Below are 27,087 nucleotides of genomic sequence, written 5' to 3'. Positions count from 1 at the left end.
GTCTTTTGATGTCTCCCCTAACATACGCCCCTCGCAACTCTCTTGGACAATTTCTCCACTCAATATGTGTACAATCAATGCTACCGAGCATCCCGGGAAAATGCCATCTAGCCTCGTGTGCGGCGTAAATACGTGAGATGTCGTGGCTCGTCGGTTTACGTAAAAACTCGTTAGCATATAACTTAATGACCGCGTTGCAAAAAAATTGCAAACATTCACGTGAAGTTCTTTCCTACATAGCTAGATATTCATCATATTGATCGGGAGGGTTACCTGTCGCTAGTTGGCGAATGGCGGACGTGCATTTTTGTATCGGCGTGAAGCTTGCTTTGCCCCTCGCATCGTAACCTTCTTGAAACCATTCCTCGCTTGCTTCGATGTCTCCAGCAATCTTTAAAAATAATTCTTTGGTTAAACGAAACCGATCTCTGAACGTTTCGGCATTGTAGCACGGATTTTCCACAAAATAATCATTCATCAAAACTTCGTTGGCACGTATACGATCACGGTCGACCATCTTCTTCTTTGGGCGGGACGACTCGGCATCAAGCTCGTTATACACCGACACAAAATATTTTAGCGTCTCGTTGTCGGAAGACGACTCGGTATCGCTATCGCTAGACATTGGAAACGTCGAATCCGTAGGGAATTCCATTTGAGAAAGATATAAAAATTGTGTGAAATGGGTTTAAATTGGTTTAAAATATGTAGATTGGTGTGTGTAAAATGGTTAAAATGGAGATATATAAATAGATAAAATGGTTTAGTTTTTTTTTAAATGTTTGTTACCGTTTTAAAACGGTCAAAAATTCAACAAACGGTCCAAATTTTCAAAACTTCAACGCGTGCTCGGTTCAACGCGTTTTATTTACCACGCGTGGTGGGGTGGTCGGCGGCGGTGTAGCGTGATGGTTCAACGCGTGGTGGGGTGGTATAACGGACCACCCCGTGTAGCCTTATATATGTTTTAACTTCTTATTTCAATGAATATTTAGTTTTTATGTTTTAGTTCTACCAGTCATGTTATTTACCACAGTAAGGGCATACTAGAGAAAGAATGCTACCATCTTGCCTAATCCGGTAGGAAGTTACATATGCTTGTCATGAGTTGAGTTTATTGAAAGAATCATTTTAATTCTAGAAGCACATGTTTGTGGCATATGAGATCATATTAAGAGGTAGGGGTTCTTTTACTGATTCAACACTTAATAGTTCATGCTCTTTGTTTTATGAGCAAATATCTGAATGGTGGCATATGAGATCATATTAAGAGGTAGGGGTTCTTTGTAGACATTTTACTGATTCAACACTTAATAGTTCAGGCTCTTTGTTTTATGAGCAAATGTCTGAATGGTTCATATTTGCCTCTGAATGGTGAAACATTATATTGAGTCTGAATGGTCAAGACCTCTAATCTGAATTGGTCAGACATTTGCCTCTGAATGGTTAAGCATTATACTTGCTCTTAATGGTTCTGGCCGCTTACTGGTTCAGCACTTAACCATTAAGAAGTTGCCAAACAGCCACGTAGTCTTGTTTCCAAAAGTCAAAGTTGAATTTGGATGATATTTGCACTAGAATTAGAGGCGACAATTCTTGACATGACCCGTTAACTCGACCCGAACCCGACACGAAAAAAACAGGTTTGGGTCGACTAACACGACCCGTTTAAAAAAACGGGTCGGTTCGGTTGACCCGTATTAAAAACGAACCGGGACCCATTAACCCGTTTAACTATTAAGATAAAAAATCCTTTATATTTTTTTTTTTTTGTTTTTTCGGTTTCTATTTTACATGGTTAAGTATAATAATGTTAAGAGTAAACTTCCGGTTTGCTCCTTGTGGTTTGTTCAATTTAACGGTTTTGCCTCAAACCTTTCAAAATAGCCATTTTACTCCCTGATGTTACTAGTTTTTCTCTAATTTGCTCCACGAGTCTAACTCCATCCAAATCCTCTGTTAACTAGAATGACATTTTAGTAATTTTTAGATAAAAGTAAGGGCATTTTGGTAACTTAATTATAAAAATATCTCTATTATATATATACACAGAAAGTCATTTAAAACACACTTTCTCCTCTCTTTTCTCTCTCTCACTCTATCTATGTATCTATCTATCTCTTCTCCATCACCAACCATCACCGGTCACTACCACCACCACCATAACCCTCACTTCAGGCAGCCGCTCACTGGAACCCGCATCCTACAACTACCACCCTCCCATTTCCTTTGCCACTACAGCCACCTGCTACGGCCACAAACTCCTCCTATGACCACCGAAACCACCCTACCCCTACCACTACAACATTGATCTGAATGTAAGGGCGGAACCCTAATGAGACTGTCATCTAATCAAGGTCTGAAGCTTTCGCCGGAACCCAAACTCCATCTAATCGAGGTCTGAAACCTTCACCGTCATCCAGCACCAGCCAGGACTGCCGCCACTGACCACCGAGACTCTGCCATGGATGGTGGTCGGCCGCCGGAACCTTTACGTGATCTAATTCGTCTCTCTCTCTGTCTCTCTGCGTTCTTGTGTTTTCTTTTTTATATTTGGGGATTTTGATGATAAAAGTTAGGGTTAGTTTTGGTAGATGATCCTTTCATTGGAGTTCATACAAAGAATTGGGTAAGGAACATTTTTTTAACGTAACTCCACTTCAAGTTTTGTTAATCACACTTTTTGATATTTGATTATGTTTCTTAGGTGCCAATAACTTGATTCCAATGGAAATTGCCCTTAAAATTGCTAGTAAAATTAGAGCACATCAAAGGTTTGTTGTATATGTTGTCATCCCTATGTAGCCCGGCATCTGCTACGCAATGTAACTACACATTTGAAGCTTGAACTCTGTAGTTTGACTTTAAGGTCTAACATATTACATGTAATCTTTTTGAGAATTAGGGATGATGAGGGTGTGGGCAATGGTGCAGAGAGAGAGAGAGAGAGAGAGAGAGAGAGAGAGAGAGAGAGAGAGAGAGAGAGAGAGAGAGAGAGAGAGAGAGAGAGAGAGAGAGAGAGAGAGAGAGAGAGAGAGAGAGAGAGAGAGAGAGAGAGAGAGAGAGAGAGAGAGTGGAAATTAAAAAGGGAAATTAATAAGTTTAAGTGGGAAAAGACTAAAATGCCCCTCATGTGAGGGGCATGTGACCAAGATTTAACAGTTGAATTGGATGGAGTTAGGGGCGGGGAGTAAAAGAAAGAAAAGCTTTATAGACCGGGGAGTAAAATGACTATTTTGAAAGGTTTGGAGCGAAACCGTTAAAGTGAACAAACCACAGGGAGTAAAACGGAAGTTTACTCTAATGTTAATTTTGACACATTATCTTATTTATTTATCACACTCGTACTCATCAAATGAAAACCACCACGAGTTGTAAGAACCGTGAGAACTTTTTGATCCCGCACGAGTTAGGCCATTTTTTTTTTGCACAAACGTAGATGAAAACATTATAAAAACATCTGAAAAAAAAAGTAAAAAAAAAAAATTGTCAAGACGTTAGTTTTGACTGATGCAAGTTTTTTTTACGCGCTGATGTAAAATTTTATTGCAGATAACTATTTTTTTTTATCAGGGCGTAAAAAAACTTGTATCAGTCAAAACTAACGACTTGACATTTTTTTTTACCTTTTTACAGATGTGTTTATAATGTTTTCATCTATGTTTGTGCAAAAAAATTTTGGCCTAACTCGCGCGGGATTAAAAAGTTCTCACGGTTCTCACAACTTGTAGTGGTTCTCATTTTAACCCATATATATATATATATATATGTAGGGTGGGAGTTGGCTCCAAAGTCTATTTTTCCTACAAAGTGTAAAAAGTCATAAAACACACTCAAAACCCACAAATAACATAGTGAAGATTACTAAAACGTCATATATGTGGGTTTTGTGTTGTGTTTTGAATGATAAGACTTTGATTATCGAACGACTTACATTAGCGTGTTTTATGTTGATTATCATGTTGTGTTTTATATTCATAGTTCTACGCTTGTGTGATTGAAGTTTTTATGGAATGTTAGGGTTTGGATATTGTGTTTTAGTGATATTCACTCTGTTATTTGTGGGTTTTGAGTGTGTTTTATGGCTGAAATTGTGGTGTTTTATGACTTTGTACACTTTGTAGGAAAAATTGACTTTGTAGCCGAACCTCACCCTATATATGTATATGTAAATGTATATACATTACATATCTTTTAGTATTCAACCTAAGCTAGTAAATTAATAATCAACTTTTTTTGAACGACAAATTTGAATCACTGACGGACCATTAGAGTATCATTGTACCACCAACGAAACAATCTAGGAGAAAACCCAATAAATATGGAAAAAAACCCCTTATGGGAATCGTAACTTAGACCTATTGGTCCCAAAGCCTTATCCTACCCTCAAGATGTCACTAACCTATAAAGCCATGGGTAACGGTGCCCAAAAGCCCATAACTAAAAACAAGACCCCCAAACCCATGGGTTATATACCTCTATCGGCCTAGCCCAACACTAAACCCATGACTTCATGAAAAAAAAAACAGAAAATATCCATCTTTTTTGGCCCATAACATCCAAACCAATTTAAATTTACAAAAACAATTTGAGTTTCTTGCAACAAAAGAAACCACACAAAGAACAAACATACTTGCAAACACCAAATCGATCAATCAATCAATCAGTTCTGAACAAATTATGGATCCGAAGCTAACCGAGGTCTCACAGCTCTTCGATCGATTCAAAGCTGTATTTGTACGTAATGATTTCGATACTTGTTTCAGACTTTTATCTCAACTCAAGGTACCCCCAATTTCTTCATCAAACCCTAATTTAGTAATAGTACCAATTTTAACTTTACTGTGTATATTCAGTGAGATTCATCGGATGTTGTTATTCATAATTTAGATCTAAATTCGTTCCTTAGGATTAGGTTTTTCATTTTGTTGTTACACTTATGTGAAGCTTGAGTTATTTAGTTTGAATATGAGTAATGAAACTGTTTGGATTTGTTCATCTGTAGATTTTGTTGATAGAGTTTAAGAGTCTTCCTCCATTGTTTGCTGAAACTCCTAATGCAATTCAAGAGTTAACTCTAGCAAGTAAGCATTTATTCATTTTCTTGTTTATCTATGGATTTTTTTAATAAGCGAGTATCCACCCGACACATGCATCACAAGAAGGTATTTTCTTGCCATTGTTTCACAATGGGGTTGTCGCAAGGGCGACTTGTTAGCCTTAAAACACGTGCACCGGTTAAGACAGACGAGAAGTACAAGGTAACACGCAATTCGAGAAATCGCCCATGTCTTGAGAGGTCGCCCATACCAGGGCGACCTCAGGCGATTTCTCGAATTCTGTGTTACCTTGTACTTCTCATCTGCCTTAACCAGTGCACGCGTTTTAAGGCTAACAAGTCGCCCTTGCGTCAACCCCATTGTGAAACAATTGCAAGAAAATGCCTTCTTGTGACGCATGTATCGGGTGGATACTCGCTTATTAAAAAAGTTCTCATTTTTAAAAAAATGGAAGATGTTTCTAAAATCTGTTAAAAACAATTTCAGGGGATGTCTATGAGCACGCGGTTGTGCTCAGTGTTAAAACGGAAGATCAAGATGCGTTCGAGAGAGATTTCTTTCAGCTCAAGCCTTACTATTCAGATGTCGGGTAACAGATTCATTACAAAACAAGTTGTCAAATTCTCATCAACATTCTTAGTCATGATTTCGTTTTGTTATGGAACAGTGGTCGTCTCCCACAATCCCCGCAGGAGTACCCGATTTTGGGTCTTAACCTTTTGCGACTACTAGTACAGAACCGAATCGCTGAGTTTCACACCGAATTAGAGTTGCTTCCCGTCACTGCTCTTGAAAACCCTTGTATCAAACATGCAGTGGAGCTTGAGCAATCGTTTATGGAAGGTGCTTACAACCGCGTATTGACTGCTAGACAGACCGTACCCCATGAAACCTACGTTTATTTCATGGACTTGTTGGCAAGGACAGTCAGGTAAATTTTTTTTTTTCATTTCTCGATGAAAATAAAATCAAATTGTGGACGGTAAACGGTTATCTTATTACTTGGTTAACTTTCATTTGCAGGGATGAGATTGCAGGGTGTAGTGAGAAGGCGTATGATTCTCTTACGGTCAAAGATGCGCGTCAAATGCTATTGCTTTCTTCGGACCAAGAACTTTTTGAATACATTAAAGAGGTTGATGGCACAATCTCTCTATAACTCAATCATGGCTTAGTTAAATCTTGAATTGTTGCTATAAAATCATTTGTTATGGATTGAAATGAAATTTGCAGGAGCATCCTGATTGGGAGGTGAAGAATGGATTGGTGGTATTTCAGAAGGCAAAAGAAGCTGGACCATGCAAAGAGATTCCGTCTCTGCAGCTCATAAACCAGACTCTGAGCTACGCGAGGGAGTTGGAGCGCATTGTTTGATCCGTCCCCTTGAATCATCGAATGTTTCTTGATTTTGAAAAACTTGTTATTTGGATTCTGAAACTAATTCCTTGACTCCTTGTTCCATGGACTGTTTTGTAGTTTACACTTGATCCCATTTGTATTTGGTCAATTAAAACTAGAATTCGGTTTTGATCCGGAATTTGAAGTTTCAACTTTCAGCCACCCAGAGCAGTTACTTTAAACTTCCCAAATATAAATAGCATGTATGTTCATGGTGCTTGACACACACCTTATGCAAATCTTATTATGTCGTCGGGTCCAATGGAGAAAGCTGGATCATAAAGAAAGCAATGTCTGTAGATGAGATGATGATGATGATGATAACTCTATAGTTAAACGCCTGGGTGTGAGTTCAAACTGTAAAATACGAACGTTAACAGCCAAACCTGAAACATACCGGTAATGAAACCATAGTTAGCGTTTTGACTAGGGGATAAAGGAGTCGCGCTGAGTCTCAACTTGCCTCGCTTAACTTATGAGAGCTTGAACTTGACTCATTTCGTTCTTTCATGTCTAAAGCTCTAGTTCAGCTCTTGAGCAATATTTGAGGTTGCTAGTTTTTCATTTATTAATAGTTTTGTTTATATGTGAAGCTACAAAAATCCACCGAAAGGATTAGTTGGATTATTGCAACAATTAAGGAGATGGACCAAGAAAGCTTTGTCTTCTTTGAGCCGCTCCGGACCTACACACATCAACGAGAACCTAGAATCTGTTAGAAGGGCCAGAGACTGAAACCACCCTCTTATGCTCAAATTAGTATCGTAATAATAATAACCAATATGTCTATCATAGCAGTGTATGAAAATGGTAAAAGAGGGTGAGAGCTAATGAACACGGAGGAGCAAGTCTCCTAGTAGTCAAATTAGGACAGGAGAAGATCCTCTATAGGAGATGGGATGGCTCAACCCTTATTGATCCATATATGTTGGGTCCAAACCTGTTGGATGAGGCCTATAAGGGTTACCTTATGTCCTGACCTCCACAATATGCAAGCATATACATAGAGATGGGCATAATACCCGGTTCCAAACCCGACCTGGTAGAACCTACCTGGAACCAGTTCCAGTTCCTACCCGCTGTATAGAAGAACCGGTTCCGGGTTCAAAAAACCCGTTGGTTCTTACCCGGTTCCACATTTTATAAAAAAATAGGGTCGTACCCGGTTCCTACCCGGAACCGGTTCCTCCGTATACAAAAATAACCCGCTGCATTAAATTCTTACCTTTATTGATTTTATTATCGTTGGAATCGATTCCTAGCCGTTGCAAACTCCCCATTTAATGCTTATTACCGTTGGAATCGATTCCTAGCCGTTGGAATCCATTCCAGTAAGTATAAATAGTGACCACAATCGATTCCTCACACCGTATTCATCTACTTCTTTATTCATTTGATACGATGGCAACCAAGAATTCCAAAACCACCAACTCTCCATCCGTCAACAAGGCTCCTCAATCCGCTCCATATGTCGTTGGGACACTCACACATAATCGCAATATGGATGTATCGTGCAATTGGGATTTGGTGGAAATGAGCGACGGCTCGCAAAAGACTCAATGCAAATATTGTGGAGCTTTGTTAAGCAAGGACTTCAATTCAACTTTGACGAAACATATAAAGAACAAATATTGCAAGGCTTTGAAAGATGTTACACCCGGTCAAGTGCAACTCTCAAAGGATGTTTCAATACTTCGTTACGATCACATGATAGCTTGGGATAGGATGGCTAAGTTGGTGATTCAACAATCATTACCGTTTGGACACTTCGACAACCCTCAATAAGACAAGTCTAGAAGACGAGTCTAGAAGACGAAGTGGAATTAGAGAACAAGATAGTTGATGAAGAGGAGGATGAAGAAGTACAAAGTACAAACTAATGATTCGGAAGACGATTGTACCGAAGTGGCACCACCAAAGCGAGCCGCAAGTCAAATGGAAGCATCCACGACATCGACAAGTAAACGGTCAAAGAAATAAACCGGCTTCAATATGTTTGTATTTTCTTTAATATGTTTGTATGCTTTTTAAAATTGTAGTATTTTGATCAATATAAGGAATTTTTTTTAAGAACCGGTTACACAGTATCATTTCAGCGATTTTTAAGACATACTCGGTGGAACCGGTTCTTCAGAGAACCCGGTTCCAACCCTACCCGGGATCGGTTACTATCGGTTCCAGTATTCAAGCTCTAAACCCGGTTAGGAACTGGACCCGGTTCCTACAAGAACCGGTTCCCTTACACTATAACAAGAACCCGGTCCGGGTAGGAACCGGTTTCGGGTACAAAAAAATACCCGATATGCCCATCTCTACATATATATATACAACATAATATATATATATATACACACACACACATATCAATTTACTTATATATATTATTATAATATTTATTACGTAATTATATACCTTTTATATTCATATAAACAATGGACTCGTTTAAACTCGTAAACCTAGTCAAACTTTATGCAACTCAAGTTTTTTTATCAATTAAGCTTCAATTTAGTCTTGAGTTTAGAATCGAGCTCACTTACACTTGGCTCAATTTGAACTTTTGACAAGACAATTTGGAGTAACTTACACATATCTTGACTCGTTCATGCTCCTAGTTTCAAACTATACTTGCTTTATCAAAACCCATCGATCCAAACCGTGAATCCTATGGTGTAAACGAGTTGAGCTGAGTCAAACACGAACTCACTTTTACACAAGTTCATTTTGTTTCGATCTAGCAAGTCGCAAGCATAGTCAAGCTCTGTCTGTTAGACGGGCTTAGGGGCTGTTTGTTTAGCTCTTAATGGGCTCTTAATGGTTCAGACCTCTTACTTTACTGGTTCATTCAACACTTAATGGTTCAGACTGTTTGTTTCGCAAATAAATGTCTGAATGGTTCAGACATTTGCCTCTGAATGGTTAAGCATTATACTAAGTCTGAATGGTTAAGACCTCTAATCTGAAATGGTCAGACATTTGCCTCTGAACGGTTAAACATTATACTAACTTATAATGATTCAGACCTCTTACTGGTTTATCACTTAATGGTTCAGATCTCTTACTGGTTCAACACTTAACCATTCAGATGTTGCCAAACAGCCCCTTAAACTCATTTAAGCTCACCCCATTTCAAAGTTTTAAGGGCATGTGTAGTCATAAAGCTCTTTTAGGGGCGTTATGCGACATGTGGCATGCCACGTCAGCAAGGGGCTTTATGGGGCGTTATGCAATTTGAGGCCGTAGTCATAAAACCCCTTTGTCATCATTACTAAATTAATTTAATTTTCATTTTTTTAAATAATTTATAAGTTTTATAAAATTAAAAAACATTCCATTAAATAAAAAACAATATATTAAAATTAAAAAAAAGTTAAACAAAAAAAAAATTACACCTAAAAAATAAATTTATTCTTCGGTTTCATTTTCGTTCTCTCCTTCTTCCTCTTCGTTTTCTCCAGCATCCAAACCTACGTCATCAAAGTTTCCGTCTTCGAATTCCTGAACCTCTTCTTCCTCGGAATCTTCGTCGTGATCACTGTTGAAATAAATATGTAAAAGTAAATAAATAAAAGACAATAAAAATTACCATAGCAAAAATGTTCCAAGCAATCTCGGGTTGTTTTCTCCACCATCTTCAAATACTCGTCGTTGATGTCGTACGTGTTTTCGTATGATAATACGCGTAAGGCGGATGTGACATTTTGAATTGAGGTGAAACCTAGATATCCTCGCGCGTCCATTCTTTGCTTAAAGAAATCATACCTATTTTCCAAATCATTATTAATGCGCAAAAATAACCTTTGGCTCATCCGAAAACGTCGTCTAAAAACATTCGGTCCGTGAACCGGTGTCGCATCAAAATAGTCTTTCATCAAACGCTCGTTCGCGGCTTCACGATCTCGCAAGATATAGGTGCGTCGCAAGATGGGTCGTGGAGGACTGGAGGGGGAGTAGGCCGAATGTGCTCAAATGCTTGTATCACAAAAGTACATGCACTCGTAACCGCTTCTTCCTCGGCCGCGTCTTCGTCGGGCGAAAAAAATTTTCGGTGAATTTCGGTGAATTTCGGTGAAAGAGTCTTCCGACAGGGAACCCATTTTTTTTAATAAGGTGAGACTAGCTTTTTTAAAAATATATAGAGAATGAGAGTGGGAATGTATTGAGTTGTAAAAAAAATGGAAGAGTAGAAGGGTATTTATAGTGTGAAAATTTAAAAAAATTGATTTTTTTTAAATATGACCGTTGTTAAACGGTCAAAAAAATCAAATCCTCAACACATGGCGCCGCGAAATTCTTCACGCCTTTCTTTTTTTTTTTTGGGCATAGCGCCATCGTTTTGGTGTGCAAGGCGCCATCTAGGCGCTATGGGCCTTCTTAGCGCCCCACTACGTATAGACTAACAAACCAATATCAAGTAACTCACGAGAAATCTCGTAGAATTAGGTGGTCAAATCTCACCCTTTTTATCATACTAAACCCCATGGATATTATTATTGATGATATTTTATTTTCCTTAAAAATCGCAGATAAGCTTGGTTGGACACTATCACCGATTCCTCATCACCTGTAACATACTTCAAAAGATTCAACCACAACAACCAACAAATTGAAAAGGGTTTTCATCATCTTCACAACAGCTAATCATTTCCCTTCAGATTCCAACATTTCAGGACCCGGTAAGTTCCTTAAAAAACCGTATTCTCGGGTCAAAAATCGCCAAATCAGTACTGATTCTATGTTAATATCCACAATTTCATGGCAAAATTGAACACCATGTCTATAAAAATGTCTGATTTCCCTGTTAATTTGAACAATGGATCCTTAATTAGTCATGAAATCTCCAGACTTAGATATATCCCCACCAGGTGTTCGATGAAATGCCGAACTCAGTCGTATATGTTATGTGATCGAAACCGGGGTTCGGGTTTGTTTCCTGTAGTTAGTGTACAATCTTATAACAGGTTGGTATGTGTTAGATCGGTTAAAAATGAAAATGGGAACAAAGAAAACAATTTGAGGAACAGGGAGACTAGTTTTTTCAGAAGGGGATTTAAGCTTAGATTGCAGCCACGGTTGCGATTAATGGGTTCGAAATTGAAAAGGGTATCGGTTCGTTCGATGTTAAATGAACTGGGAGATTATCTGCGCAAAAATATGCGAAAAGTGACTTTATACACTTCAGTTTCTGTTGTGTTAGGATTGTGTTATTTGTTCTTGAAGTTGACAGCGGTTCCGTCTCCTAAAATTGTTCCATACTCGGATTTGATCACAAATCTGCATAGCGGGTCGGTAATGAAAGTTTTGTTTGAGGAGGGATCACGACGGATATACTACAATACCGAATCTTTCGGTAAAGAAAACACGCAAAAGCAAGAAAGTAACGTGGGGATTAACGATGATGTTGTGAAGGATACTCAGATTACGGGGTCGAACGCGGTGCAGAAATTGACGAAAACAAAGACTTCGACGCCCGAATGGCAGTTCTCTACGCGAAAGATCGATCACGACGAGAGCTATCTACTCGGTTTGATGAGAGAGAAAGGAATTACGTATAGTTCATCTCCGCAATCAGTGTTGATGTCAATGAGAAATACGCTGATTACCATTTTGTCACTTTGGATTCCGTTAACTCCGTTGATGTGGCTTCTGTACCGCCAGCTTTCTGCCGCTAATAGCCCTGCAAAGAAACGTCGGCCGAGCAATCAAGTAGTTAATTTCGAAGACGTAGAGGGTGTCGACACAGCAAAAGTCGAGCTTATGGAGGTACGCCACTTTTGTTTCGTGTATTTCGTATTATTTTAGTATGTTACTTATGTTTATATAATTAATGCAAAAACCTGTTTATAGATCGTGTTGTGCCTCAAAGGTTCTATCAACTACAACAAGCTAGGAGCGAAGTTACCTAGAGGAGTGTTGCTAGTGGGCCCACCCGGGACCGGGAAAACGCTATTAGCGCGTGCGGTGGCTGGAGAAGCCGGGGTACCGTTTTTCACTGTCTCGGCTAGTGAATTTGTGGAGATGTTTGTTGGAAGAGGAGCGGCGCGTATTAGGGACCTTTTTAGCGTTGCAAGAAAGAACGCGCCGTCAATCATTTTTATTGATGAACTCGATGCTGTCGGGGGTAAACGTGGTCGAAGTTTTAACGATGAAAGAGACCAAACACTAAATCAGGTAGGTAAACTTCATCTTTTACACTTCATATCTGTAGAATATCTATGATGATGCGTGTGTGTACGCGCATTTGTGTTAACATAATTATCTTATTTATGGAAGAAGTGTGGATATACTACATTGCTATATTTATTAAGATGGTAAAATAAACAGGTCAGGGAGGTTAATTTCACCGGGGTAACCCTTTACCCAAAAAAAAAAAAAAAAGGTCAGGGAGGTTTGGTATTTGCTAGCATCTAAGCATTTGTTAAGTCCGATTACAAAAATTTATTATTTCAGTAATATAGATGTCGAATAAGATGATTTAGGAATTTTTATGCATTTAAAATACACTTTAAGGAACTTTTACTTTTGATCCGCTTGTAGGGGTGTGCACAGTTTGGTTCAGTTCGGTTTTTTTGGTAAAACCAAAGCACAAATGTTCGGTTTTAGTTTCTTGAAACCATTCGGTTTTTGGAACAAATTTACGTAAGTAAGATTCGAAAAACAAAAAAAGTATAATCCAAGATTCAAGAATCTTTCTTAGGTGTTTACATTTAAGTTAATATATTTAACCTTTTTAATTAATATTGTTCACATAAACCTAACCTTTTAATCTATTTTTATGTTTCTCCAAAGTTTTTGTTATGGCATTTTTTATAAAACCTTGAAAATCATTTAATTTTTATATTAAATTTTGTTATTTTTTGTAGTAAATGGATAAATTATTTTAAAGATAAATAAACATGTTAATGTTCTAATTGTAAAACACTTAACATTCAAGAATATAATTATTAATACCTAAATTAATATATAACAAACATTATAAAAATGTTTTTTTGGGTTATTCGGTTTTTATAAAAATGCAAAACCAAAACCGAACCTCAAATTTTGGTTCGGTTAAATCGGTTCTTTTGGTTTTGGTTCGGTTTTTTTCGGTTTTCTGCTCACCAGTCACCCCTACCCGCATGTGTCACGTCGTTTGGTTAGCTTTTCTGGTTTTACCTGTTGACCCGTTAGAGATAAAATTTATCCTATTTCATAAGCAAATAATTAAAACTGTCACAACTCACAAGCCTATGCATATCTAAAATTTCATTGGGTATTATGTTTTTCCTATATAACTTGAATAATTAACTATCTATTATAATTTTCACCACTTTGAAGCTAATAATACATCTTATGTGATTGGTTTGATTCATGTCTTGTTTTGGGCACATAGCTACTGACAGAAATGGATGGGTTCGAGTCGGATGTAAATGTGATAGTTATAGCAGCAACCAACCGGCCCGAAGCATTGGACCCGGCTCTTTGTCGGCCCGGTCGGTTTTCAAGGAAAGTGTATGTGGGAGAACCGGATGAAAATGGTAGAAGAAAGATCTTAGCCGTCCATCTTAGAGGAATCCCTCTTGAAGAAGACACTGCTATTATTTGCAACTTGGTTGCTTCTCTTACTCAAGGTTTTGTCGGTGCTGATCTCGCCAACATTGTCAATGAAGCCGCTTTACTTGCCGCTAGACGAGGTTTTTATCTACTTTCTCATTTTTATTAGGGGTAGAATTGTAAAAAGAACACGAAAGTTGCTACCTTATATGATGATATCGTAAATTCGTAATGACTGAACCTTCAAGGGGGTGGCACAATAGTAAGCGCTTGAGTCCCTCTAGCAGAGGTCTCAGCATAGTTGTCAATAGCGATCGCTATGGTCGCTATAGCGAATAGTGTATAGGTCGAAGGTCGCTACACGGTATGTAGCCATAAATAGCGGGATTTCATTTATTTTTTATTTTTTAATTTTTAAAATATAAACAACGATTAAATATAGCTATAAAATAGCTGGATTTTAGGTTTTTGTTAAATATATGTGTAAAAAAGCGTATATACCAAGATATTTTGATATAATATACATATAAAATTTTTAAACATTTTTTTTTTCTAGTGTATCGCTATTTATAAAATAGCTCCTGCTACTTATCGCTACTTGCCATTAACAACTATGGGTCCTAGGTTAGGTTCCAATCCAACTTCTACTGGCATTCTGCCTTTATCACCCCCCCCCCACACACACACACAACCACACACACACACACACAGCGACCCGAAGGCCACCTGTCCAGCACAAGCTGCATTTTATCCGATCCCGTTTGGTTGCTATGGGTATTGGTGGCATAGTTGTTAATAGTGAGCAAAGCGAAGCGTGAGTTTCCTGCTAAATGATGTTTAGCGCCTAAATAGCATGAAAATAGCGGATTTAGGTTTTTTATATGTATAGATTGAGATCGAAAAAAGAAGCGTATTTGGGGTTTTTTATTTTGGGAATAAAAAGAAGCGTATTTCTTCCATATTTACAGGAATTTTAATAAAATATACATGTAAAATATTTTTACAATTTTCTTCTCGTGTATCACTAAACATGAAATAGCGCCCGCTATTTCATCGCTACGTAACGTAATAGGTAGCTTGTCGCTATCGTCCGCTATTCGCTATTGACAACTATGATTGGTAGGGTTCCCTGAGTTTCCAGTAACAAGTTCTTACGACTAAAAACTTAATGAGTGTTTATTTTTCATGGCTTATTAGGTGGTGAGTGTGTGGCAAGAGAAGATATCATGGAAGCAATAGAAAGAGCAAAATTTGGGATAAATGATAGACAAATGAGTCCTTCAAACTTAACCAAAGAATTAGGAAAAATGTTCCCATGGATGCCAACTTTTAAGTCAAGGAATGATGGGTCTCCTTCTCTTGGTGGTTACCAAACTTTGAGTTGAGGGTATTTTCGTCATTTTGATTTCGTTTAAACTTTTTTTTTTCTTATGCAGCTTCTTTCGGACATTACTGCCATTAGTTGGTTGAGGGTATTTTTGTCATTTCCAATAATAGGATTTTTTAACTGTATTTTTGTTGTAAAAAAGCCTATTGACTTTTGGAGATCCAAGTTACATGTAACATGTGATGTTCCAAAAAAAAAAAAAAAATACAGAACACTAGTATTATATAGAAGTATGCACAATTAAAAATTAAAAACATCATTGTTGGAAGAAGATTATTGTTAAAATTTATCGTCAAGAATATAAAATGAATTTGCATTGTTTTATCTTACTAATAAAGTTTTTACAAATTCATAGTTTGTAAATTTTATGTTATTGTTTTGAGTTATAGAAGCCACTTATACATTGTTGGCCTTGATTCTATAAAACACAAGAACAATTGATTTTGTGATCAAAAGATAGGTCACCACTCTTTCTTTTTAATTAGAGTAAACTGCCATTTTGGTCCCTGTGGTTTGGGTACTTTTGCCATTTTAGTCTAAATCTCAAACTTTTTACATCTGGGTCCCTATAGTTTGCATTTTGTTGCCATTTTAGTCCAAAATCCAAAAACCCTATTTTTTTGACTGTTGCAACCTCCTATTTTGTCTTTTAGTTCAGGGGCATTTTGGTCATTTTGCTTTTCATTTAACATTTTCTTAATTCAAAAATTAATATATATATATATATATATTATATATTAATATACACACATACATATACACTGCAGTTCAACATCCCCAACATAAATCAGTCTTCTCTCTCTCTCTCTCTCTCTCTTCTCTCTCTATATATAGCACCACCACCGCCACCTCCTCCCTCTCCCTCTTCTCTCTCTCTATAGCACCACCGCCACCTCCTCCCCCTTCTCACCACCGCCACTCCGGCGTCGTCCCATCCAACAGTCACACCCACTCCGGCGTCGTCCCCCTTCTCACCACCGGTGTTGATGAAGGTGTCGATGATGAAGATGATGAAGGTGTCGATGATGAAGATGAATCGCTGAAGTTGAATCGTTGATTCTGCTGATGAAGGTGTCGATGATGAAGATGAATCGCTGAAGTTGTCGATGATGAAGATGAACAGCTGATTGATTGATGCTGATGAAGGAGGTTCGAAGTTTCCCCAAATAAATCATCATCATCCCCAAATCTGAGTTTGAGTTGTATTTGTTGAGACATGAAAGTTTTAGATCTGAATTTGTGTTGATAAATTGCAAGATTGTTGTGTTCATCAATCTTAAAGATTTGCAGGTTTTTGTGTTGTTGATCGACTGGTTTTGCAGATTGTTGTTTCTGATTAAGAAGGAGTATAGTTTACAGGTTCGATTATTGCAGATTGTTGTTTGCTGTTGCAACGAAGAAGAACACAAGTTGCAGGTTTTGTTTGCGGCGATCTGGGGGATGATGTTCATCAACGCCGCCGCATATCATCTTCCCCCAAATCAAAGGTCCAGTTTCATGTGGGTTAATGGGTTTGATGCAAAATTAGGGTTTGGGTTTTGTGTGGCTCGGAGTAAAGAAAGAAGGTGAGATTGTCGGTTTGATTGTCTCCGTTTGATTGTGGAGATTTTGAAGCCGATTTGATTGTCGGTTTCTTCACTGCCGATTTAACAACTTTGAGTTATGTGAGGGTTTTTGAGGGTTTTGGGTTTGGGAGGGTTGGCGGCAGTGGGATGGTGGTGGTGGGGATGATGCGGTGGTGGGGGTGGGGGTGGTGGAGGTGTGGGTGTGGTGGTGGTGCTTGTTGTTGTTCTGGCAGTGGTATTATTGTTGTTCTGGCAGTGACATTATTATTTATTAAATTTGAGTTATAATAAATCTAAATGACCAAAATACCCCTGAGGATAAAGACAAAATAAGGGGGTTTAAGTTAAGGAATCTGGCCAAATTTGAAATTTGGACTAAAATGACAACAAAATGCAAACCACAGGGACGCAAATGTAAAAAGTTTGAGATTTGGACTAAAATGGCAAAAGTGCCCAAATCACAGGGATCAAAATGGTAGTTTACTCTTTTAATTATTAAGCACATCAAATACAAAGATCATAACTATCTATTTATATTAGATAACTTCTTTACTAACGGCAACCAGGACACCTTACTTAAACTCCTAATACCGGACTAAACATCTATATAAACGTATCAAATAAGCCAAATAGTTATTTGACTCTTACTCGCAGGCCCGGCTGAAAGGGTGTGCAGGCCGTGCAACCGAGCAGGGCCCAAAAACTTTTAGGGCCCATAATTTTTTTCGTTTGTTTATATAAAAGATTTATAGTCAGAATACAAACAAGATGCTTGTTGTAGCCCGAATGGTTCTGTGCTTCCCCTCTAATATTCAAGCCTCAAGTTCGACACCAACAACCCATCAGTTTTTTTTCATATTTTTTTGGTTTCATGGTTGGGTCCTGAAGCCCATTCAGGGCATTATTAGACTTATAAATAAATTTATATAATCTGAATTGCAGTGCACTGTTATTATTATTATTATTATTATTATTATTATTATTATTATTATTATTAATGATTTTAATAAATTAGACTGGTTTATTATTATAAAAAATAACTTTTGTTACTGAATTTATGAACCAAAAACGTTAAAGACCAAGTGTTTTTGTCAACCAAATTCATAAACCCAACTACTTTATTGTGTAATGGATTAATGACTTGACTCAAATTAATAAAGAAACATAATCGATTAATGAATAGGGCTGATGAAACAATGGTTAACCGGGTAGGGTTAACACACTGGTCTCGTCAAGAAGGGTTAATCCCTTCCTCTCGGAGATCGCTGGCTGGGTCACCGGTGGATGATCTCCTGCACAAGGAAACAAGCCGTGACTCGTAACAAGGAGGATGGGGTGGGGGGTGCTCCTTGTTACCACTCTCCGGCGTGAGAATCAGTAGTTTGCTTGGGAAGCAAAGCAAGATTATAGTAGTAGTTAGAGAGTTGTGAAGAGATACCTCAAACCTGGTTTGGGGTCGGTATTTATAGCCGAGGAGTGAAGGAGGAGATTGATGGATGGGCTGACGACGAGCTGCACCGTTGCAGGTGTGTCAGTCTCGCCGGCCGTGGGGGTTACGCCACGTCAGCCCATTGCTTTAATAGCTCTGACAGGGGACTGTCGCCGGCGCCACTTGCCTCGTGGTGTCAGCCACTTGCCTGGCGTGTCAGTCCACTTGTTGGATATGCAGGGTGCGGTGCGAGCCGCATCGCTGCATGTGGTAACGTCTGAAGTTACCGCGTCTCCTACTTGTGATCAAGAAATACGCGAGATGCGGTGTTGGCCGCATCATCGTATGTGGAGACTATTTGCTCGCTTCCCTTGTCGTGACGAAAATGGCCATATGATGCGGTGCCAGCCGCATCGATATGTTCATCTTCTTTCGTACTTGGGTCAAGCTATTCATCTTCGAACCGAATGGGTTCGAAGGATGTGACCGCATGGGTGCGGTTTGCTTACTGGTAGGGGTTTGTTTGATGCGGGTAATGGTCGTTTTGGGACCATACCCCTTCAAGTCCCCCCAGTCTAGTGTTGCTCCCTTGTGCAAGTTGCACGTGGGAGGAGTACTGGACTTATGGTGTAGGAAGGTAGTGTGGCAGTCTGGAGAAAATTTTAGGCCAGATCAACCTGGTGATCTGGTAAAAAATCCGGCTATGCCTCTTCCGTACCGGTGAAGGGGTTTCGCTTGATGCGAAATTCTCAGCCGTTGCATGTCATCAGGTGGGTTGCCACCTGTTGTTGTGTTGAAGGCCTGTTAGGGACCTTCATAGTAATGCTGCACAAACTTCGAACCAACCTCTTGGATGGTGGTTCGAAGGTTTGCACATGTTTCGAACCTCTTGGAGGTGGTTTCTTCTTCGAACCATTTGCCAGAATGGTGCACGAAGAAGAAAAGAAAAACTTGTAAACCAACCTTTGCGGTCAGGTTTGAAGGTTTTGGATGTTGTGTTAGAACTTTGCTCAAGTTCTATGTTCAGCATCCTATGATGAGATGACCATCCCTTTTTTGTTGGGTGTTCGTGTTCATCTTGATAGCTCTCAAGTAACCGTACGTTCTTTGCGGTTACTTCGTTGCGTCATTGTTGGCCGTGTTTGGTCGAACAATGTGGATCTAGACTATGGGTAAATAAACATGGTCATAGGCAAGGGGATGCCCATCGTTGTTTATTCCATGCGATCCATTGGTAGGTAAACAAAGTCCTAAGCAGACTTGTTACCGCGGTCCGTTGGCAGGTAAACAAAGTCATAGGCAGACTTGTTACCGCTGTTCGGACACTTGCTGCTTGATAAGTGCTTGTTTAGAGCACGTATCTGCGTGCTTTCTGGAGCCACTTACCTTCACGCTCCAATACCGAGTTTATAACGAGGTAGCCTCGTTCGGTGATGTGGAGTGAGTTTTGCTCTTCCGTAGCAACCACTCTGCGGAAGCTATGGTTATGTCTGTAGCTCTTTATGGGTGTCTGCGATGTTGCAGTCCCATATTCGCTCAAAGTGTGCTTGTTGCACGGATGTAACTCTTGAAGGTTCAGGAGTCAGGGCTGCTGATGTGCGGGCGCGTAGATTCCGTTCCTTCTTTCTTCTGAAGAAGTTGTTCATGCACCCTCTGTGGTTGTGAACCGGACAGGAGGGATTTGAAGCTTGAAGAAAAGGAAGGCAATGCGCTTTGCTTGTTCCTGAGATGCGGTTCAGTCCAAAGAACAACACTGGTTTTGAGCATCTGACACATCTGAATGGGTTCATGTGTGTCACTTCCGCATATTTCACGTGTGCTCGTGAGTGATGCGGAAAAGGTAATATATCCCTTTATAGCATAGATAGATATATTTCTACCTATTTTTTAGGGTATATAAAAAAACGACATGCGGTATGGGTTATGGTGCGGTAAACCAGAAAAACCGCATCCCGCTTATGTTTTTTGGATAATGTTGTCGCTTTTTCTTGCCTACGTGGCTTGATCGCACGTGTGAGTTGGTAGAAGTTGGTGAGACGTTTCTGCATGTGCTGAAATGAAAGGACATTTGCACTGCCCGAGGCATTAAATGCACTGTAGCAGGGAGTGTAAACGTCTTCTTTGTCAGGCGCGTGGGCGGCCACGCGCGCGTGATAACCGTCAGCTAAAACGGCGCTCGACACGTGTTGTTGCAAGATACGCTCTTTTTGAACGTGATGATTTGCTTTCTCCCTCCGCATTAATTGCGATGGGTATATAAGGGGATAACCGTTTGTGGTTTCCTCTCACTTTGTCGAAAATTCAAAAAATTTGCCGTTTGAGAGAAAGTTGTCATCTGTCTTCTCCGACGATTTTTTCTGACTTTCTGGTGAGGTTTCTATTGTTTCTGTTCGCCATCTTCCGTTTCTTTGATATTTTTGATGGCTGAACCATCGAATCCACACAATGTGGAGGGTGAAAACCCTGAACAGCCGATAGTGGCTGAGGAAGAAGACGAGGATGATGATGTGAATGTTCCCGGTGGTGGGTTACCGGTGTTAAAGTGGACCAGAAAAAGCTTTTATCGCCTTATGCTGGAGGTCCAAATGCCCTCGGAATATGGGGCTCGGTACCCATCAGAGGGTGATACTGGTGCCGACGCTCCGGCCGGTTATGTGACCATGTGGTCCGATTTCTTCGGAGATTGTAACCTCCGATTACCGTTGACGGTGTTTGTTGTGGATATCTTGGAGTGGTACAAGGTCCACATTTCTCAAGTGAGTCCGTTTGGGATGATTCGGATTCGTAACTTTGAGTTTACCTTCCGTGCTCTTGGCATAGAGCCTACCGTTGGAGACTTCCGACGGTTTTATCAGATGACAGTGTCCATGGGGTTCTTTTCTTTCCGTCTACGAGACGGTACCCCAAAGCTGATGACTCCCCCTAAGGGGATGACGATGTGGAAGAAGAAGTTCTTCTACATCAAGTCTGCTGCCCTTGCTGTGAATATGACGTTTCGGAATGTGACCGAGACGATCATAGCAGAGACCATTGCGATGCCCAGTTTGAAATCAGTGCAATGGTTCCCGCAACTGCAGACTATTGAGTCTGTGAAGTTGACCAACACGCAACTATGGCTGTTGCGTATGATGTTGAGGAGGGGCAAGAACTCGAAACCCGTGGTGCGGGAAAAGAGCGGTGGTACGTACTTTTTGTTTTTTTACGTTCTTTATCCTTACGTGTGTTACTGACCTTTGTGTCTACTATCAGAAGATGCCCCCGCATGGAGGATGTTTGCTCCGGATTTCGAGGGTACGGTTGAGACCGTAGTTTGTGCGGATGGTGAACAGGATCACAACACTATCATCCGTAGTAACTTCCGGGTGCCTACTGCGGCTGCACTGGCGGTTGAGTTGCCAGCAGGCAAAGGTATATTATCGAAGCTTTGCTACTTGTGTTGATCATGTTGTGTTATTGACGTATTGATTCCATGCAGGTGATCTTGGGGCCTTGGGGGACCCTGAAGCGAAAGGTGTGCCAAAGAGGCAAACTGTGAAGGGCGTGCGCTTCCGCCAAAAGAAGATAAAGGAGGTCACTACTGTGCCTCATCTGGTGCCGCAGGCAGCAGGTATCTCTCATTCCTCTTTTCGTCGACACAAGGATTGTGTGATAGTATCTGATACCCTTGAGGGTTTGAGTACAGCCGCGGAGTCACGTTCTGGTGCTGCGAAGAAGCAGGCAGAAGAGGTGGCTGCGGGAGGGACAGCTGCGGGTCCCCCTGTGATTGGTGAGAAGAGGAGGCCAGAGCAGAAAGCTGCTGGTGGTGTTGAAACCAAACGTCGGAGGCTAGTAACCAAAAGGTCTGCTCCGGCGCAGAAGAAACCTGCGGTTGTCGTTGGTAAGTGTAGGCTATCTAGTGTTAACTGTTGTGTAACTGGTTCTGATAGCTATTTCACTTTTTTTTGCAGAGCGTCAAGATGAAGATTTTTCTATCTTCGATGCTCCGGAGTCCCCTCCGCGTGCCATGGATGCGGGTGGAGCGGAGGTGCCATCGACACCTCCCGTCAAGGTGGTACCTGAGTCAACCGTGCAGAAGGAGGGTACCGCAGAGAATGCTGCGGCCCAGATATTTGATACTGTCGACTCGTCCAACAACCTGATCTCTCCCCATGAGGGAGACGATTTGAGTTTGCGGTTCACTGCTACCGGGAAGCAACATTCTGATGCTGAACCGCAAAAAACTGGCGATGAAGCGCGGCAGCATGATGCTGGGCCGCAGAAGTCTGCGGTTGATAAGGGTACCAGTTCGTCGGCCGATGGTGCGGGGTATGACGGGCCTCCAATTCAGCCTGGGGAGTCTGAATTGGAGTATTACTACCGCACCTATTCCCAGGATCGCGGTACGCTGTACCATCGACCCCCCTGGACTGTATTGCAGGGGGATGATATTGCTAACGACCCTGCGGCCTGCAGGGAGATCCTGGGCGGTCTTGGGACCCCCTTTGAAGTTGAGCGGGCTCGTGCCGCACCGCGGGAGCTGCGTATAAACCAGCTCTCGACCATGTTGGTAGGGACTTCCATTGTGGCTAATGCCATTTTGGAAGATTATAAGGTGCTGGGCCGCCGCGAGGAAGATGCTGCTCGCATGCGGGCAGAAGCGGAAAAGCTGGTCCAGGCTGCCCGTGCGGGTGCGGAGCAGCTCGAGAAGGATAAAGCTGCTTTTGAGAAGCAGAAGCAGACTTCGGAATGGGCTGCCGCTGCCCAGCTAAAACAGGTGCGTTCCCTTGCTAAACTCCTTGCTGATGAGCGTAAGCGTTGGGAGGAAATTTCATCCAACGAGCGCAAGAAGTGGAACGAATCTTGGGCTAAGCAGAACAATCTTCTGTTTCATACTCGGCAGGAGCTAGCAAACGCCAAGGCGGCAAATGTTGCCTTGGGCAATGAAAAAGCTGCGGCTGAGGCCGCATCAGCTAAAGCGCTGCAGGCAAAGGATGAGGCCCTGAAGGCGCTGGAAGAGGCCAAAGCGGCCGGGGCTCGTGCCTCAAAGGCCCTTGAAGAGGCCGCGGAGAAAGAGAGCCGTTCTTCCAAGGCTCTGGAAGAGCTGAATGCGGAGCGCATTCGTTTGGATAAGGTTGTTTCCAGCCTTCAGGTATGTTTCGTTGCCTCTGTTTTATATTTCCTTTATTGTTTTGAAAATATTTACCGAGTAAACTGTTTGCTGTTCTTGTAACAGGCTGAGGTGCAGGCGCGGGAGGTCGTGGTTAGGGACCTTACCACTCGCGTGTCTGCTGCGGAGCAGCGGGCCGACGCTGCTACTGAGGCCAAGGATGCCTTGGTGTCCTCTTTTAACCAACTGGAAGCTGACCGTGAGTGGTTGCGGACTCACGGCATCGCGCGTGTAAGTATCCTTTGCCTTTACATTTGCTTGGATTAGCATTCAAGACTTATGATCTTTTTATTGCAGATTGTCGAGGCTATAATGAATGCCCCTGAGACCTCATCTGGATTGGACCTGGTCAAGGAACGTGCGCGTGATGCTGGCTTCAAGGCTGGTTTTAACCGCTGCATTGGGCACATCAATGTACTATCCGCAGGCGGTTATACTGATCAGGCATCCGGGTTCCGTGATGTGGATACCGAGGGTCGTCTGAAAGCGGCCGTAGCCTCCTTTTATGACACGCCCCTTGCCTGTGTAGGGGAGCTAGACGAGTGTTTGGAGGTTGCGGACTATGTTGACCGCTTGCGGATGCTTTACCCTGATGTGGAAGAGGAAGAACCCGCTGGTGACGTCGGAGGCGACGCGGGGACCAGTGGTTCAAAATAGGGTTTAGGTTGGCTAGTGTGCCTCCTTTTTTGTATTCCTCTTGTATAGAATAGGAACTTTATGTAAATTCCGTAAGCATCATGTAGATACTTGAATTTTTTGAATATAAAGTTTCTTTGTTCAGTTTGTACAAGTGTTTTTAATTCTTGCATGTCTGAACGTGTGTTTGCGTAATCTTTACCCATTTATGAACGGGGTCAAGTATGCTCCATACTTTTGATGTATGTGTATGTATCAATTCTGTTAATTACCGTGTGAGGGTTTTAGAATTGCTTTAAGCTTTGTAAAAGCTTATATTATCGGAACTCTACCCATTTGTGAATGGGGTCGAGTGTACTCCATACTTTTGTCGTATGAGTCCGCGTCAATTCCATTGTTTGCCTTTTTGGGGCTCAGGAATTGTGTTTAACAAAAACTTGTGTATCCGGCCGGATAAAACATGCAAGTCTGTTTGTCTTTTGCTGGCCTATTACAATATTTGTGTGTGGTTACCACTTTGTATGGGTATCATGAATGAAGATTTTGCCAATCTGTTTTTGGGATACCGCAAAGTGGAACACGCATTTGTAATAGTAATAACAAACAATAATGTAGAAAATTGCTTATTTATTTATTTGCAAATGGCCTGCGGCCAAATAGGTTACATAGAGAGTGTAGGAACATAGCTTACATATAGCAGCGTCTAAGCTGTTGTGCGTTCCATGTTCTGGCGATAGGTTCGCCCTCTAGTGTTTGTAACCTGTATGCGCCCTTCCCTAAGACCTCGCTGATGAGGTAGGGTCCCTCCCACTTGGGGGCAAGTTTTCCTGGGCGCTCGGCATTAGATGCCTCGTTGTCACGTAGGACGTAGTCCCCTGGAGTGAAAGTACAAACGCGAACTCGCGCGTTGTAATACTTTTCCAGTTTGGATTTGTATTTGGCCTCGTTGATGGCGGCGTTCTCGCGCCTTTCTTCTAGGAGGTCCAAATCGATCCTACGTTCCCTGTTGTTGTCTAGCTTTTCGATAGCCAACATTCTAGGAGATGGGAGGCCCATTTCCGCGGGTATCACCGCTTCAGACCCGTAGACGAGGCTGAAAGGTGTTTCCCCGTTGCTTGTTTTTGGGCTAGTGCGGTGAGCCCATAAGATGCTTGGGAGTTCATCGACCCAGCCACGCCTGGCTGTTCCCAATCGTGCTTTGATTCCTTCGACTAAGCCTTTATTTATACTCTCGACTTGGCCGTTCCCTTGTGGGTGTGCGACTGACGAGAATATGTGTTTGATGTTCAGCTCTTCTAGCCATTGTTGGAATTCGTCGGCAGCGAAGTTGGTGCCGTTGTCGGTAACAATGTACATTGGTAAACCGAAACGGCAGATGATGTGCTCCCAAATGAACTTCCTTGTTATCATAGCAGTGGTGGAAGCGAGTGGTTTCGCCTCTACCCATTTTGTGAAGTAATCAACCGCCACTATGATAAATTTAACTGCACCTGGTGCGTCCGGGAATGGTCCCACTACGTCGATCGCCCATTTTTGAAAAGGCCATGCAGTAGTGACGGGGACCAGATTGTTTTTTGGCCGCAAAGTTTTTGGTGCATGGCGCTGGCAGTCCATGCATTTGCGTAATTCTTTGACGGCGTCCAGGTGCATGCCGGGCCAGTAATACCCGGCATTCATGATTTTTGCCACGACCATGCGTGGTCCGGCATGTATGCCGCATATGCCCTCATGTATCTCTCGGATAAGGTATGTGGCATCTTGTGGATTAACGCATCGGAGGAGTGGTCCGAGGTATGACTTTCGGTATAAGATACCGTCTCCCATTTGATAGTGGCACGCTTTGTATTGCAACTTACGTGCCTCTGTTTTGCTCTCGGGAGTCACACCTGACTGAAGGTATGCGATAATTGGTGTCATCCATGACGTTGTTCCGTATTGGATGACACTGACCTGGCGTAGGGGAACCGAAGGATTTTGCAAAATCTCGATACGTACCTCCTTTGCCAAGTGTTGGAAGCTGGTGGATGCAAGTTTTGATAGTGCATCTGCGGATTTGTTTTCGCTTCGATTAATGTGTCGAATATTGAATGAAGCGAATTTGGATTTTAGCTGCAGGGCTTGCTCGAGGTAGAGGATCATGATATCCCCTTTGGCGGCATAGTCGCCGCGTACCTGGCCCGCAACTAACAAGGAATCGACGTGCGCTTCCAGATGTTGCACGCCGATTTTGACTGCTAAACGTAGCCCGGCTAATAGTGCTTCATATTCTGCCTCGTTGTTGGTGCTTTTAAAATCGAGGCGGATGGCATATGTAAGCTCTTGGCCGTCAGGGCTGACGAGTCGCAGACCTGCGCCCGCGCCGTCCTCGTTGGATGCACCATCGGTAAATAGTGCCCATACTTCTGAGGAGGGTGGTGGGGGCGCAGTATTTTGGGATTCTTCGCATTCTTGGATGCGATCCGCTGGTACTTCAGCGGCGAAATCAGCTAAGATTTGGCCTTTGATGGCAGGGCGCGGTTTGTAATGTATTGTATGTGCGCCCAGCTCAATTGCCCATTTTGCTAATCTCCCAGAGATGTCGGGTTTGGACAGGATCGGGCCGATCCTGTAATTGGTTAGCACTGTGATGATGTGGTTTACGAAGTAGCGTCGTAACCGTCTTGAAGCATGTACCAGTGCTAGTACCAATTTTTCCATTATTGAGTATCTCGTCTCCGGGTCGTTGAGCATTTTGCTGATATAATAGATGGGTGTTTGAACCCCCGCTCGTTCCACTATTAATACCGCGCCCACTGCGTTGTCCGCAGCGGATAGGTATAAGATGAGTGGCTCATCTTTGCATGGTGCGGTTAGTGTTGGGAGTTGTATCAAACACTCCTTCATCTCCTGGAAGGCCTTTTCGGCCTCTGTGGTCCACTGGAATTGTTCTTTCTTTG

At 41.6% G+C, this 27,087-nt stretch overlaps 2 protein-coding genes and 1 long non-coding RNA gene across 3 annotated transcripts; all 3 read left to right on the top strand.

Annotated features, from left to right (window-relative positions):
- Positions 1-4,591: 4,591 nt before the first annotated feature.
- On the top strand, positions 4,592-6,620 carry LOC110911044 (26S proteasome non-ATPase regulatory subunit 8 homolog A). Its single transcript, XM_022155609.2, has 6 exons — positions 4,592-4,785; positions 5,006-5,084; positions 5,547-5,649; positions 5,728-5,991; positions 6,084-6,195; positions 6,294-6,620. Exons 1-6 carry the CDS (start codon positions 4,681-4,683, stop codon positions 6,432-6,434), a joined length of 804 nt encoding a protein of 267 aa, XP_022011301.1. The 5' UTR covers positions 4,592-4,680; the 3' UTR covers positions 6,435-6,620.
- Positions 6,621-10,939: 4,319 nt separating this feature from the next.
- LOC110911045 (probable inactive ATP-dependent zinc metalloprotease FTSHI 3, chloroplastic) lies at positions 10,940-15,540 on the top strand. The gene is made up of 4 exons (XM_022155610.2): positions 10,940-12,218; positions 12,303-12,626; positions 13,828-14,128; positions 15,186-15,540. Exons 1-4 carry the CDS (start codon positions 11,211-11,213, stop codon positions 15,371-15,373), a joined length of 1,821 nt encoding a protein of 606 aa, XP_022011302.1. The 5' UTR covers positions 10,940-11,210; the 3' UTR covers positions 15,374-15,540.
- Positions 15,541-21,792: 6,252 nt separating this feature from the next.
- Positions 21,793-22,501, top strand: LOC118487163. Its single transcript, XR_004880519.1, has 3 exons — positions 21,793-21,976; positions 22,052-22,246; positions 22,317-22,501. It is a non-coding gene; the product is annotated as an uncharacterized LOC118487163 (long non-coding RNA).
- Positions 22,502-27,087: the final 4,586 nt, after the last annotated feature.

The sequence above is a fragment of the Helianthus annuus genome, chromosome 15, assembly GCF_002127325.2.
Source record: "Helianthus annuus cultivar XRQ/B chromosome 15, HanXRQr2.0-SUNRISE, whole genome shotgun sequence".
Lineage (NCBI taxonomy): Eukaryota > Viridiplantae > Streptophyta > Magnoliopsida > Asterales > Asteraceae > Helianthus > Helianthus annuus.
Note: the sequence above shows the minus strand (reverse complement) of the source record. Positions and strands in the feature narration are given on the sequence as shown.